General features: G+C 48.2%; 6 protein-coding genes across 6 annotated transcripts; 2 read left to right on the top strand and 4 right to left on the bottom strand.

Annotated features, from left to right (window-relative positions):
* Positions 1-2,396: 2,396 nt before the first annotated feature.
* TGAM01_v204530 (benzoate 4-monooxygenase) lies at positions 2,397-4,009 on the bottom strand (the record flags this gene model as incomplete). The annotated part of the gene is made up of 2 exons (XM_018810609.1): positions 2,397-3,630; positions 3,702-4,009. 2 exons carry the CDS (start codon positions 4,007-4,009, stop codon positions 2,397-2,399), a joined length of 1,542 nt encoding a protein of 513 aa, XP_018656174.1.
* A 1,639-nt stretch (positions 4,010-5,648) lies between these two features.
* Positions 5,649-6,113, bottom strand: TGAM01_v204531 (hypothetical protein; the record flags this gene model as incomplete). The annotated part of the gene is made up of 1 exon (XM_018810608.1): positions 5,649-6,113. One exon carries the CDS (start codon positions 6,111-6,113, stop codon positions 5,649-5,651), a length of 465 nt encoding a protein of 154 aa, XP_018656173.1.
* Positions 6,114-6,862: 749 nt separating this feature from the next.
* TGAM01_v204532 (hypothetical protein) lies at positions 6,863-9,569 on the bottom strand (the record flags this gene model as incomplete). Its single annotated transcript, XM_024549441.1, has 3 exons — positions 6,863-7,655; positions 7,714-8,917; positions 9,368-9,569. 3 exons carry the CDS (start codon positions 9,567-9,569, stop codon positions 6,863-6,865), a joined length of 2,199 nt encoding a protein of 732 aa, XP_024405781.1.
* Positions 9,570-10,377: 808 nt separating this feature from the next.
* TGAM01_v204533 (aminotransferase class I and II) lies at positions 10,378-11,742 on the top strand (the record flags this gene model as incomplete). Its single annotated transcript, XM_018810606.1, has 2 exons — positions 10,378-11,209; positions 11,267-11,742. The coding sequence occupies 2 exons, from the start codon at positions 10,378-10,380 to the stop codon at positions 11,740-11,742; spliced, it is 1,308 nt and encodes a 435-aa protein (XP_018656171.1).
* Positions 11,743-11,902: 160 nt separating this feature from the next.
* On the bottom strand, positions 11,903-13,176 carry TGAM01_v204534 (biotin synthase; the record flags this gene model as incomplete). The annotated part of the gene is made up of 2 exons (XM_018810605.1): positions 11,903-12,814; positions 12,880-13,176. The coding sequence occupies 2 exons, from the start codon at positions 13,174-13,176 to the stop codon at positions 11,903-11,905; spliced, it is 1,209 nt and encodes a 402-aa protein (XP_018656170.1).
* An 821-nt stretch (positions 13,177-13,997) lies between these two features.
* TGAM01_v204535 (hypothetical protein) lies at positions 13,998-14,300 on the top strand (the record flags this gene model as incomplete). Its single annotated transcript, XM_024549442.1, has 3 exons — positions 13,998-14,028; positions 14,103-14,171; positions 14,269-14,300. Coding segments are annotated over 3 exons (132 nt in total), but the record flags the coding sequence as incomplete, so codon positions are not given.
* Between the last annotated feature and the right edge of the window lie 1,109 nt (positions 14,301-15,409).

Genomic DNA, 15,409 nt, shown 5'->3' on the forward strand with positions numbered 1-15,409 from the left:
TTTTCCAAACAGACGATAATCAGATCAATTCATCTTTTTATAGTTGATTTCACTTGGTGCAATCTATCATGGCTTCTCTCCACAGCCCGCCCTTTGCCTCTTCGTCCGCTCTAGTGCCCGCCTCATAACTTGAGCAGCATCAACAAAAATCCAAGGCTGCATTGACAAGATCAAGACAAGCAAGGGAATAAGTTTCAAGATGTTTTAATTCCGATGGATTTAGCATCGCTAAGACCGGTATATAGAGAGAATATTCTCTGCCCCTGGATCTTGGTCGCGCATTCGTCATAGTCTAGAGCGGAGGCAGAGCGGACGCCAAGGCGGGCGCGAGCGGAAGCCTCCTTCGCCAAAGCGATTAATCACTATCGGCGAGCATTATTAACGGAATACTGTTCCAAGATAGTCGACTTTGATGTTCATACTAGTGTATGATGATGAAATAGATGGCATTTCGTCAGCGAGGTTACTTACTATGTTGTGCGAAGCTCTCACACGAATGTGTATTCTCGAAGCTTCAAGATCAATAAACATAAATTAAACATCATCTTTATTTTCGTGATATCTTCTATTCAATTCAAGTTCTTGTAGTAGTAGGAATCTTGATAATTGTATACTGAAATTGTCATTTTCAGTGCGACTGATCCCGTAGAGTCAAATTCAGCCTTTTGACTGTGACTTATCTCTCTTGTTCTCTAGAGTACTGCGTCATTCGCCTAATACTTAACTATCTCAATTATCTCATTATACATATCCATGTTTAGGATCAAGAATCACGATTTGATACAGTCATCCTCCAAATTTTGGTTCTATGATTAGACAGAGATTTAGGGGCAGGTGAATCCGTAGATGCATCATCGCTCAACTTATATACGTAGTCCCCAGGTATAAAGACATCAGCTGGCACAAGACAATATGAACAAAAATGCATCTGTGTGTAAAGTCCCAATGTCCATAGCCAAAAAGAGAGAGAGAGAATGTGCGCAAGGGCAACTAATGGCAAAAAAGTAATTTTAGTGACACCTGAGGGATTCGAACCCTCGCCTATTTCTAGACCGCGAATAGATCATCTGGTAGACCAGACAGAACCTGAACACGGCGCCTTAGACCACTCGGCCAAAGTGCCTATTTTAGATGGGAATACCAGAACGGCAATCGGCTTTTGAATGTGCGCTGCAGCGGAGTGGCGCAAATTAAGATTCTGCGAATACCCTAGAAGCTGAAGAATCGGGTTAATGACGCTGCAAACAGGACAAAGACCTAGGACAAATTAAGTAATTAGGTATTATACAATTGAAAGATCTTTCTAGGACACTCTGATAATTCATTCATTTTATTTTCAAACGTAGATTAATGAGAAACATGCAGAAGATAGATTTTTATTAGAAATAATAATGTTCCCAAAACGGCAACTGCACGAATGCGGTAACACTCAAGTAAGAGAGACAATAAATTGGAATTGTCAGCTATAGAATTTATAAGCCATCAACTATGCCTACAGAGTGCCAAATGCATATGGGGATGCTTCTAAAATAGTGCTCTCAATGAATGAATAGAGATATATATCGCATACATTCAGTAACATTTTCTAGACAGCACGGCGATAGGAAGCCCGACAGTGGTCTTACAGCGTGCCCAGTTCTATAGGAGTTCTATAGCAGTCGTTTACATAGCTCTACATATGCGTACACATTTCTTCTTAATTATTACCTCTCTCTTATAGTAACCTTGAACCTTGATTCCAAAGCTTCCATGTGGAATAAGAGCCTACCTCATTTACTGAAGAAAAAAAAGAAACTAACGGTTGGCTAAAAAGCAAAAATAAAGCTTGATTCTCCTCCGGGAAGGCTCGAACTTCCAACCTCCTGATTAACAGTCAGACGCGCTAGCCAATTGCGCCACAGAGGAGAGAGGATTCATTTGTTGATGTTTGCCACTGCGTAAAATATCTTTATAAAGCCTGCGAAATTCTAATCGAGCGTTCCGCATGCGTTTGTTAGAGTTTTGAGATGCAAGATCCTCTTCTGGTGACACTTGATACTTGTGATTGGACAAAAATACAGATAGAGTTTCGTGGCCACAGGAGTTATTGATGCCGTGTGCGCCTATACATGTGAAAGCGGCAAAGCATATCTATTTTACTGAGAAGGCTTCACTGCTAAAGTTGGCTTGAAGTAGAGTAAGAATGGAAATAACTACATGGAATTGTTACATTTTATGCTAAGCTAGAGATAACAAAATACCCTGACCTTGCGCTCCCTTACCTTCTTTGTTCAATAAGATACAGCTTAGTCTCTCATGGGCGTTTGATCAAGTCTCTAAACCATGCATCAACCTTCGCCCATAAACGCCTCAATAAAGCCATAATCCAATTCCTCCCGTTCCCTTTCAGAGGCGAATTACCTCCTGTACAGCGCAATATCCAGTCCCAATGGTTTTCTCAAAAAGCCCTCCTTTGTCTCCATGGGGCCCTGCAGAATCTTGGCACCATATCTTCTCGCCCAAGTAGATGCAATCAGCTTCATCTCCATCTCGGCCACATTTCGGCCGACACAAGCTCTGGGCCCGTAGCTGAAAGGGATAAAGGCATCCTTTTGGCGCTGCGTGGCGTTCTCCCATCGCTCTGGCTTAAAGTCGTCGGCGTCGGGGCCCCAGATCTCCTTGGAGTGGTGAATTGTGTAGGTAGGAACGCTGAGGACAGTGCCGGCAGTGAAAAATTCGCCGCAGATGGCAACACCTGGAGAGTCCGCGGGGATTTGACGAGGCAGACCAATGCCAGAAGGCGAGTGGTGGCGCAGAGTCTCGTTGATGACAGCGGCGAGGTAGGGCAGGTCGCGGACCATGTCGTAAGTTGGGACGTCGACACCGTGAGGAATGGCAGCATCTAGCTCGGCTTGCAGCTTCTCCATGACGCGCGGGTTGCGAGCTACAAAGTCCATCAAGGCGCATGACGAGTTGGAGGTGGTGTCGCTTCCAGCGATGAGCTGCGTCAGGGCCTCGGCGGTCAACTCCTGTCTTCCAAGTGGTTCGCCCTTGTCGTCACGGCCTTCCATCAATCGAGCGAGAAGATCCTTGCGTTCAACATCAGGGGGGTTGTCAAGGCGTCGCTTCACGCAGGCAACTGCAATCCCGGCCAGGTTTTCCACTGCGGCGAGACCTTGGCTAAAGAAAGGATCGGGCAGATACTTGGCATAAGGCTTGAGCGCTGGGAAGCAGCCAAGAGTCGCGCTCACTTCACCGCGACGGTTCAGGATCTCAATAGCAGGCGCATAAATGGGAGGGCTGTCCGGTGAGCCTCGAACTTCCGCAAGATCGACGCCCTTCTCGAGCATGCCGAATGGAGCACCGAAAGCAAGATCGCCAATGACATCGAAGGCAATGAAGTTGAACCACGGAAGACAATCGAAGCGGGCCTCCTTCTTCCCATCCTTGTCTTGGAACTGGCTCGTGTCTACCAGGCGATCCAGCTGCTTAACAAAGTTCTCCAAGTTTTGGTGGATATACGGTTCGAACTGAACGATGGACTTGGCAGAGAAAGTATGGGAAACCATCTTTCGCTTGCGCGTGTGCTGAATGCGGTCGCGCGTGTTGAACAGACCGCGCTGGATAGAGACAAAGGCATCGTAAAATTCACTGTGGCATGTAAGTGTCAAGTCCTACTCAGTTTGACTTATAAAGAGAGGTTCAACGGGGGTGCGCCATACGCTTTCAGAAAGCCGTTACCGTGGCCATAGACAGCATTGATCGCCTCGTCGTCGGCAATAGAGACATGGTTGGGCTGGATTCGCACGAATTTGCCCATCTTCTTGTGCATCTTGTCAACAGTCGCATAGCGATTACCCCGGCGACAGACACTCAAAAGCCATAGATTTGAAAATTGAGCTGGGAAGGGAGCTGGGAAGCGACGAAGTGGCGCATATGTGACAAGAAAGTCGTAGAGATATGACGCTACCAGCAATCCGCCGAGGGCTACAAGAGTCCACGGCGACAGGAGGTTTTCAATCAGCGCCATGGCTGCGTTGACGAGCTCTTGCTGGCTCGTTTCTCTTTTCTTAGAGCACAGGCCTCGCGACACTAAAATGTGAAGTTGCTTCGGTTGTCGGATGGTCGAAGCTCTCGGTTTTATGGAGCCCCGACTATTTAGCAGCTCCTGTGGATAAGTCGCCGTTTGATTCTTCCGTCAGCAACGCTGACCGGCAGCAAAAGTTTATGCTGGTATTTCGTGATGTGTATCAACACTTGGAAGTCTGATTTTTGGAGAAATGCATAAAGAAACAAAGAAGAGGAAAGATGAGGAGACAGATAAACTACACGTCAGACTCAGACAAATCTGCTGTGATTCCAAACGCAAATACCATCCCAGGCCAATTCGCTATATATACAAAACTCCCTGGACGGCTAACCCCGCAATCTGCCCCAGGCGTCAAGGGGTGCGAAATCGGTAGATGGTAGCGGCTTCTAGCCGCCCAGCCAAAGCACGACAAGCCTTCCGCATGTGGCGGTCTTTGACGCCGCAAAGATGGAGGAATACAGGCTAACAGCCTACAAGGCCTGCTGTTTCCAAGAGGGGCAAGGACTGGCCTGGGGCGAAGACCAATCCGAGACCCCGAGCTAGAACTTGTTACCGGCATAGGAGTCGGCAATCAGCATTTGCGGGCGATGGCTTGTGGCTTTATTTTCTCACCTTGTTTATTTTGGTAGCAGCCCGCCTCTCTGTGGGTTGAAATGACGGAGATACTGCAGTAATTCGATTTGCAAGGTGAGGCAAAAAAGTGGGCGAGTCGGGAAGAGGGAGCGGCAGTAGACGAATTGGATATGCGCTGAAACTGATTGGCTAGCAGTCTATTGCCAGAGTCGTGGAGCTGATTGATGATGCTTTTACCTTGGGTAAGATTAGAGGAAAGGGAATATTAAGTTCATGCATCATCACCCCATGATATATCCTATTACCAGTAGTATCAGGATAGAAATATGACTTTAACTTTGGTACTTTTTCTTCATAAAAATATTCTTATTTAGCAAACGTTTTATTCGATAAAAGGTAGCAAATAGAGAGAGTGGCATTTCCTAGAGCTGCATCTCGGATGTGACATGCTACGTGTAAGCTATTGTAGCTGGTGCTCCGATGCATTTTAGCGCAGCCTGGACAATAAGTACACGGACATGGATGCAATAGCTCATCATATTTATTTAACTAATATTACTCATAACTTGTCTTTACGGCCTTTACGGTCTGTACGGGCGACTAAAGTCGCCTTTACAATGCCCGACTCGTTCCGACTACGCCTCACGAGTCAAGTCAAAAGCTCATGTCCTGCAGCATCACCAAGCAAGTTACGCGAAAGATATTATAAATCACTTAATCAAAACAAAGTGAATTGATACATTCATCGGGTATGCCGCCAATTACTTCAAAAATCCAGCACAGAAGCGAATGTAGAAACAAAATAGAAACAGAAAAACACCGAATAGCCTGCCCTATCCCCAGATTTGCCTTGCCGAACTCAGCAGCCGCTTTATTGGAGAGGTGGAGTCTCCGCGGACTCGAGTCATCTAAAAATCTCCGCGCCTGGTTCACTCAAATTCTCCGTGAGCGAATACTCTTTTATGCAAGTCAACTGTTAGTTTTGATTCAGAATGGTTCCTGAATCTTATCGCTCGTCGATGACTGACCAGCTATCACCCCCATCTGTATCGGAATAGTCACTGATGCTTTCTAAATCCGAGTCGGAGTATTCTGGAGCCGAAATAGTTGGAACCTTGGAGCGGGCAGTGGTCATCATGGACTGAGCAGTGGGGGGCATACATCGACCCAGAGCCACGATGAGTCTGAGACAAGACTCTTCCAGATATTCCTCGCCACTTTCATATTCGTCATCCATGTTAATAACTTCAACGGCCTCGAAACTCTCACTTGCGTCACGGAACTCTCTCTCCTCTGATTCCCCTTCTTCGTCGCTTCCACTTCCCTCATCTTGCGGCAGGGGCATGTGCACATCACTAAGCGGCCTACATTCTTGACGAGATTCACCTTCCTCTTCTGTTTCGTCACTATTTACCGCAATAAGATTGAATAATGACCTGAAGACTGATGAGATGAGATCAAAGCCCGCCATTTTGGAGTTGTGCAATGAGAGTAGCTGTTCGGCGAAGAGTGAATCGAGGCTGTAGCTTTAGCTAGCTTTGAGGAGAAAGTCTGCTTAAGAAGAAAAGCATACCATCTCACGTGTTGAGACGAAGGATATTTGAGTTGCGAAAACGGCTGAAATGATGGGAGTTCTTAACTTGCCAATACCTGCTGTTACAGCTCTCAACTTGCGACACTATCTTGTTTAAACCTACTTAGTTATTGTGAGTTTTGATCTGACCTTCCATATTATATACAAAGACTTGCGCGTCTTTTACAACAAGGAACAATCATTAGCGGTATAAATCACTGTTTATGAGTGGCATTTCTAGACATCTTTTTGTTCTTTCGCCGCAATTCAGTGAGTGTTACGCCAAAGGCTCTGGAAACGTCAGATGTATATTTTACACTTGTTGCTGCACATCTTCATTTGAACACCATTGTTTGGCGCTTGGATTAAAGATCGTCGAAACGTTTCTACTTATGTGTGATAAAGATGCGATTCGTTTTCTAGAGCGAAGTCAATAGGGGGTGACAGAAATGAGTACATCAAGTGCTGACTTTGTAGTTCGAACAAAGAGAAGGAAAAGTAAAGGAGAGCTATTCAACACGATCAAAGGCTTCGCTCGGCATTTTTTGAAAATATATTTGTTCATGTATTGTTTCACAATAGTCCTTTTACTATAAGCCCATGTCTTTCATCACTATTATTGACTTGTTATATCTGCCTATCTAAATTTAGGCCTGTAGTCCCTTTCGCAGTTCTGAACTAATCTGTGCAATGCTCTCCTCTGTCGTTTTCTGCCCCGCCATCAGATACAGTACGTTTCCAAGCACTCTACAGTGCACATTCCATGACCCATTGGCGCCCTCCGAATCCCCCGCAATGAGGGTATCGCGAAGGTCCTGCGCGGCATTGCTAAAGTATCCCGTGCTTCCCGATGCGTCCTTGATGTGGATTGCAAGAACGCTGCCGAGAGCCCAGATGCCCGATACGCGATCTGTTTGGCGGGAAAGATCCTCTACCAGATCGCGAGGCCAGGTTGACCAGACGTTGGTAGAGGACTGGCCGCTTGTGAGAGACGCTTCGGAGGATTTCCAGCCTTGTGACTTTGCCCAATCCCATGACCCGTCTTGATCCATCTTCTGCAAATCATTCAGGGATTCCAAGGCGACCTGACAGCCCACAGGGTGTGCTGTGTAGCTATGGCCGTGGAGGAGTGCATCAGTCTTATCTTGAGAGCTAAATGACTGGAAGATATTCTCCGAAGCGAGCGTTGTACACAGCGGGACAAGGCCTCCTGTAAGAAGCTTCGCGTGGACGGAGATGTCGGCATATGTGTTGAGGAAGGAAGAAGAAGTAAAGCGACCGAGACGGTAGAGGCCAGTGAAGACCTCGTCAAAGATGATGGGAAGGCCAGTCCATGCGTTGGGGTCACTGGAGGTTTCCTCGACGGCGGCACCAGGTTTGCGGAAGAGATCTGGGGATTTTCGAACGACGTTGACGAGGGCGCGCTGGAAAAGAGGATCTCTGTGAATAGAGGGTTAGTAAGAGGTTTCTAAGAGCTGATGGGAAGGTAGATTCTTACACTAATGCCATGCCTCCAGCACCAAGAACAACAGGCTCGATGATGACCGAACCAAACCGACGGCCTTGTTTGACGAGTCGCTCCAAAGATTCTCTAATAAAGGCTTCATATCGAATATGGTGACCCTTCTGCTCTCGGCCTTGAACATTAAAAATTTCTGACAGCGAGCCGAAATCTGCGTCCTCGCCCAATGCCTGTCTCAGCTCTTCAGGAACATTGACGCGCCATTTGCCACCGATACACAGAACAGTCGGATAGTCAAACCAATGGCCCTTTCCATCGTACCACTCAACTTTCTCATTATATCCACTCGGCTCAGAGCAGTCCATAGCACCAATAGTATCACCATGGTACGAACCCTTGAGGCCTACAATCCCGAGTTTCTCCTCCTTGGCCCATCCGTATCGAAGTTTTGCTGCTCCAAGGCCCATCTTGAGAGCCACCTCGATACCTGTGCTGCCGTTGTCAGAGAAGAATACACGGTCGAGGCGAGGGCTGTTCATCCCCTTGAGAAGGGTCGAAGAGAGCTCTAGAGCTGGACGGTGGATGCCGCTGGCGAACATGACGTGACCGTAACGGCCGGCGGCGTAGGCGGCTGCTAGAGTGAGTCTGGGGTTGGCGTGGCCGAGGCCTTGAGTCCACCATGATGCTGAGCCATCGAATGAAGCGCGGAGGAGGCTGTCGTTTTGTGAAGATGACGATGAAGATGAGGGGGCGAGAGTCTGGAAGTAGTCGCCGTGGGCTGAGTCGATGACGTTGATGTCCTTGGGAGTGAGTAGACTATGCTGAGTGAAGGGATACCAGATTTTCTCGAGAGCCTGAGAAGCCATGGAATCCAAGGATGCGATGCGTTGCTCATGGCGCTTATCGAGATGTGAGATGACATCGCCCGTATTTTTAGCCTGGGATTGCTCCTCGTAGTACTTAGCCATTGCTCGGACATCGTCTTCAAGACTTGATTTTCTTTCAGGCGGCTCGATTACCCCAGCGACGGGCACATCGTGATGCTCTGCGAAGTACTCTGAAAGATAGTCAAAGTTCTGGTATTTGTCCTCTTTGAACAGCACCACCGACTCAACATCATAGCCCCGCATGCGAAGTGACTCAAAGGCTGATATCGTCTGAGAGATACCCCCTAGGCGAGAATCACCAACAAGAACAACAGGTAAACGGAGAGGCGCATACATATCCGCCTGAGTTGTCCCTGATGGACCAGGTGAGTGAACGCCTCCTGCAGTTTCAACAAAAAGCCATTTCCGGCCTATGTTGGCGCATTGAGCTGCGTAGTCTCTGCATTGGAAGAGGAGGGTATCGTTGGAAGGGATTGTCTAGGATGAGGAGGAGGCAATAGTGAGTTCGGATGCCTTGTTTCTGGAAAGGTTGGACACAGACTTACGGTGTTGGAGAGCTTGGCCGCGATGTGTGGGCTAACGGGGATTTTGTATTGGAAGAGAGTCTTGTTAGAGACATTTGGGGCGAATTTTGATATGTGACTACATAGATGATAGATGTGTTAATCAGCAATGCTATCACCATTAGCCTCAAGTGAGTTGTATCATTCTTCATCTGCATCTTCATCGTTAACCCCACTTCTGATAGCTACTTGCAATTTCTCTCTTTTCTTGTTTCTAGCTTCAAAAGGGCAATCACTTACACCGATCATCAGCCTCGCTATCCGGCCCCGTAGAAACAGGCTTCAAGAACGCTACGCCGCGACCTGTCGTCCTCGCAGCCGCAGCCTTGCAAAGCAGTGTTGAGAAGACCGTCTTCCCCACCTCGGTGTTGGCACCGAAGATTTGGTACGCGCGCAGGGAGCGCCAAAGCGGCGATGCGAGCGGCGGTGGCGGCTGTGGCATGACGACCAATTAAAAGAAGGTGATGAACAGAGCTTGATTGAGATTCTAGATCAGAGACATTAGGAGGAATTCCTTTGTTGTTCCCTCTTTGACTCTTTTTGTTGTCTTTGAGGCTGAGAGAGAGTTGAAAACCGATGAGTCCCTCTTGGGGCCGAATTAGGAATACAGAATTAGCCCAGAAGGGTAATGGCGGCCACTAAGCTGAAGCTTTCTTGGCAGTGCGAATTGCGAAATGCATTTGTTCTCTCCCTCTGTTTCGTTTTGTCATTTTTGTTGGGGGCCGTGCCGATCTCCGTTTGTCCAGGCCAAAGTGGGGGTTTCTGCAGCCCATGACAGCTCTTGGGTTGAATGGCCGGAGAACTCGATACCTACTAGTAACTGACACGGGCTGGGAACCTCGAAATCCCTCATTGCTATTAGAGCCGGACAACAAAGCTGTCTATTCGTTAGCATACCCGAGGCAATCTGTCAACGTTGCCCTAACATGTACAAGCGGGCTTTTTAATTGGTAGATGGGCTTTTTAAAGGCGTAGAGTTACAGTTGAGCTTGACAATTGGGTATAGCTAGGTGTAGTGGAGCAGATATTGCTACTATTTTTTTCTCTAAACCCATGTGATGAGCAACTACTGCGTGAGCGGGATTCCTTTGCGCAGACGCCGATACAGGCCGAATGTGACTGTATTCATGTGCATGGGTTGTTGTTTATGGCAAAGCGTGCATATGTCATATCAAACGGGATAGCAAAAGTTCGATTGACGAGACAAGCCTGATTGAGTCGACCAATTGAGCCAAACGAAGCCGGCAACGATGGCCTCCAATCTCGACAAGACTCTCGCCAATATCCTCTCATTACGCCTGTCTCAAGGCCGCCTTCGTCGCCTCACAATTCCTTCTTCCAACTCTGTCGACTTTTCTTCAAACAGCTATCTATCACTTTCGTCTAATCCGGCTGTCAAAGCTGCCTACCTGTCTTTCATCCAGCCCTACCTGCAGTCAGCAGATTCCGAAGCCGGCTTTGGTCTTGGATCTGGAGGCTCTCGGCTATTAGATGGCAACTCAGCATTTACAGAGGATCTAGAAGATCGAATCGCCAAGTTTCACGGCGCGGATGCAGGACTGTTGTTCAACTCTGGATTTGAAGCCAACACAGGATTATTTGCCTGCGTGCCGCAAAAGGGAGATGTCATTGCTTACGACGAGTTGATCCATGCCAGTGTTCATGATGGCATGAGACTCAGCAGAGCGCAAAGAATCCCTTTTGCACACAACCAGGTCTATGAATGTTCTGCAGCAGCATTGGAAACATCAATTGAGAAGAACAAGCTTCAATGCCTCGATTCTTTATTGAGAAGCCTATCAGAGGGCGCAGAAGGGGCTGATGTGCGGAATGGGAAGAAAAACATCTTCATAGCAGTTGAAGGAGTGTATAGTATGGATGGAGATGCAGCACCGCTAAAACACATTGTTGAGTGCGTGGAAAAAAGACTGCCTCTCGGAAACGGCTACATCATTGTCGATGAGGCGCACTCCACGGGAATATTTGGTTCTCAGGGAAGAGGACTCGTATGCCATCTTGGGCTTGAAAGCAGGATATGGGGCCGTGTGCACACCTTTGGCAAAGCCATGGGATGCTCTGGAGGTGAGTTTTGTCTTATTCCTTCATTTTCTTTCCAACATACTAATTGAATGAAAATAGCCATTGTGCTATGTTCTTCAGTAACGAGATCATATCTCATCAACTATGCCCGGAGCTTCATCTATACAACTGCCATGGCCTTCCCTTCTCTCGCCAGCATACGCACAACCTACGACTTCCTAGCACAGGGCCACGCCGATCCTCTTCTTGAGCATCTCCAGTCACTTATCTTCCATATGCACAATCTCCTCGCTGGTCTCATTGAGCAGCATCATCCTTCACCAGAATTATTTCGCATAAACTCAGAGACGCCACAGTCGCCAATCCTACCACTGTTTACAAGCAGAGCAAGAAATCTGGCGCAGTACTGCCAAGAGAGGGGCTTTACTGTGAGACCAATTGTAGCACCAACAGTTCCAGCTGGGCAGGACAGAGTAAGAGTATGCCTGCATGCTGGAAACACCGTGGAAGAGGTGGAAGGGCTATGCAAGGCGATAGAAGAATGGATAAAAGGAGCCATAAAGAGCAAGTTATAGAAATTGATATAAAACAATTGTGCTTATATATGTGTAATAATCTCACTAGTGCCATCCTGTGACACTCTTTGCGAGATGTCCTTTTCTTTATATCCTTTCTTGCATTTCCTATCTCTCATAACAAAACAAAATCGCTAAAAACTAGCTCGTGAACGCTCATCTATGCGCTTGAGGGGTCCACCGGCTTCTTGTCAAAGCTCTGCATGGGCTCCAACCCCCATCGGCCAAACATGGCGCTGTCCTCGTCCCAGCCATTGCACTCCGTCGTCAACATCTTCTCACCAGTGAAGATGGCGTTGGCACCAGCCATGAAGCAGAGCGCCTGCTTCTCCTCCGACATGGTCTTGCGGCCAGCAGCAATACGGATAATAGTCGCAGGCATCAGCAGACGTGCTGTGGCAATGGTGCGCAGCATGCTTGTGAAGGCAATGGGCTCGCGATCACCCAATGGAGTTCCCTTGATCGGCACAAGGGCGTTGACTGGGAAGCTCTCCGGGTGCTTGGGGAGCGTGGAAACAGTGTGCAGCAGACCAACTCGGTCCTCTGATGATTCACCGAGACCCAGGATACCGCCAGAGCAGACGTTGATGCCAGCATCGCGGACATGGCTCAGCGTAGTAAGACGCTCATCGTACGAGCGGGTTGAGATGATGGAAGGGTAGAACTCGCGGCTGGTGTCGACGTTGTGGTTGTAGGCAGTCAGTCCAGCGTCCTTCAGCTGGCGCGCCTGCTCGGCATCGATCATGCCCAGCGTCACACACGCCTCCATGCCCATGGCCTTGACGCCCTTGACCATCTCGACGACGTTCTTCAGGCCAGACTTGCGGCCGCGCATGTCTCTCCACGCCGCGCCCATGCAGAAGCGCGTGCTGCCGTTGGCTCGAGCCTGGCGCGCGGCCTCCAGCACAGACTCGACCGACTCCATCTTCTTAGCCTCGAGGCCCGTGTCCTTGGAGTATCGCGATGATTGGGCGCAGTACGAGCAGTCCTCGGAGCAGCCGCCCGTCTTGATGTTCATCAGCGTGCATAGCTGGACCTCGCCGGGGCTGTGGAAGCGGCGATGGAGCGATCCCTGGATCAAGTCGAGTTAGTTTCAACGTCTTTGATTTATACGTAGACCATCAATTGATGACTTACGGCCTGGTAGGCCAGTTCCAGCAGAGGCTGGTAGTAAATGGCCGAAATCTCCTCCTTGGTCCAGTTGTTGCGCGGCTGCGTTGCTGCCACAGCGTCTGCCACCAGCTTCTTGCCATCCAGGCCCGATTTCTGCTGCTGCGGGGGAGGGGGAGGGGCAGCTCCAAAGTTGACGGGAGAGTCGACGGCGGTGCTGTTGGCTCGGCTGCTGATTCGCACCACGGCTGGAGTTTGTCTGAAAGAAGGTGAAAAGGACTGGGCCAATCGGCCAGCCCTAAGAGTTGTTGTTGAGACTCTCATTGTTGTGGTTGTTGTTGTGTGTGTCTCTGCTGTTGTTGCGAGGGCTGAATAGTGTTGACTGATTGATAAACGGAGAACAGCTCTGACTCGTTACTATCCAGCAGCTGAAAAGAGTGGGCAGATCGGGGTTTGGCTCGATGTGATTGATTCAACGGCGCAGTGCGTGCAATCCTAGGCTCTGAGTTTACAGTGCATGCATGTGGCACTACAGTTGCGAACCAACTCGATTAGGGGCTTCAGCGCAACTCCTTAGGATTAGTCGAATTCCCTCAACCTTTCTCTTCTATTCCCGTCTTCTTAGTCTATTTGGCTGTCTTGTCTAGCTGCGGCTTACTTTCTCGGCCCTCCGCATTGGCGGATCTTCGGCAGCGGGGCACACTCTTGACTCCATCCAGATCCGGTTTCGGTTTTTGTTGAGCTGTGCTATCTAACGGCAATCTAATCTGCTGTCATTTAGATGCGTAACGCGGCTGTCTCCTGCCGCGTGTTGTGTTATGGGGTAGCGAGAAAAAAAACGCCTCGGTTATCGAGTCAATGCTGAAAGGATAACGCGGGTGGCTTCGGTTCAGCTTGACAGCGGCTCGGCAGCCTTTTCTCTTTCTCCATTGCGCCGAGGGACGAAAACGAAATGAGTGACATGAGTCAAATCAATTAAGACGTTTGAGCAGGATATAACTCTACTCCATTGTGTCTGTAAATGTGGCTCATACGGATATGCGTCTGTAGAACCACAATGATGATAACTCTGCCTTGGCCAGATATGGAGATAATTGTTCCTTATACCTAGTGTTCTAGACTCTATAATTCTTCTGGCGGAGATATTTCTTCAAATACTCTTTCTATCATTGTACAGTACGTTTCGACTGCAGAAGCATTCTTCCTTTGAAACCGCTAATTGATAGTTTTCTTCTTTGTTGGTCTTGTAGCAAAGCACACCTATAGTGCCCGTGTCGGGTTTGAGCCTTATGGAACTGGTAATCTAGACCCACCATCGTGTAAGGAATCTCACTACATTTTTGATATGTAGTTTCTGATATTAGCATTATGATGCGATGAGAAGCGAAAATACTATATCCTAAAACTACATTATAGGCACTATGATGGACCCACCTACGTTGCATTAAAACATTTTTTACGTTGCAGGTGGCAGAATGCATACTGTTGAGGGCGTCAAGAAGGTGCGTGAGTAAATCTTGCATCAGAGAGTGTGATACCACGGCGTTCCTCAAGCGACAGTCAACGAGTCTCGCTTATTGGAGGGAGCAACATAGAACTTCGCCCATAGATTGAGTCTAAACAGGTGGTTTTCTATTGCTGTCCGTTCTTCAGGGGTGGATGTAACGGATACAAGACGTCTAATGAAGAGCTCCTTGCACTCCTCTGATAGGGCTGAGATAGGCATGGCGCTGCACTATCTCGGTTGTTGATGTGCTTGAGCTATTCAAATTGGGTATTGAGGTAAGGAGAAGACGTTGATCGCCGTTGTTAGAAAGTCGGTAAATAGCTTGATCGTATCATGAGGATCTCGGAGAGAGAATAATAGAAAGTTCAAGTTCTAAGTGACGGTGCCACCACAAAACTTTACTGTAGGACACGTGTGTTGAACTCGTGAGTTGAGAGGTAGCTCAGGTACATATTTGTTGAGGCAATCAGGAATAAGCTGCACGGCGAAGCCGCTCAGTAGAAAGACAGAGGATCCTTCATTTTCTTTGTCGATTACTTAGTAGGTGGTCGAACCACCTAGTTTCTAACAAAGAAAAAATCCTTTTGCTGTCTTCAGCCTGCCCAGCCACAATATGGCGGCAGCATTGAATTTTGTTTTGCAGTTGGAACAGTGGTACATGCTATTGCAAAACGATTGCTAAAACGATTGCTTTCTCTGTCCTCGAGCAAGTTAAAGTCTCTGTCTTGTTCTCTCAATTAACGCTACTCAGGGAACTGAACGCTTTCTTGACCCAGTAATGATTGGAGAACAGCAAATTTCACTCTTTGTTTTCTTGTTCGACCGAACTTGATGGATACCTTGATCGCACAGCACAGATCCTGGACCGAATGCTCGCTGAGAGCTGCATAAGCAGCGCCACCAGTGATATCCAGCGTAGCGTCGAAGCTCCCCAGCAATTGAGTTTGCGGAAGCCTGCGAATGTTCTCAAGAAGCTACCATAGACTTCCAAGTGGAAAGTGGGATTCGAGAAGGCGCCCGGCAAACGTCGCGCGATCTTCTATCACTGCT

The sequence above is a fragment of the Trichoderma gamsii genome (genome assembly GCF_001481775.2).
Source record: "Trichoderma gamsii strain T6085 chromosome Unknown Scaffold_13.2, whole genome shotgun sequence".
Taxonomy (NCBI): Eukaryota; Fungi; Ascomycota; class Sordariomycetes; order Hypocreales; family Hypocreaceae; genus Trichoderma; species Trichoderma gamsii.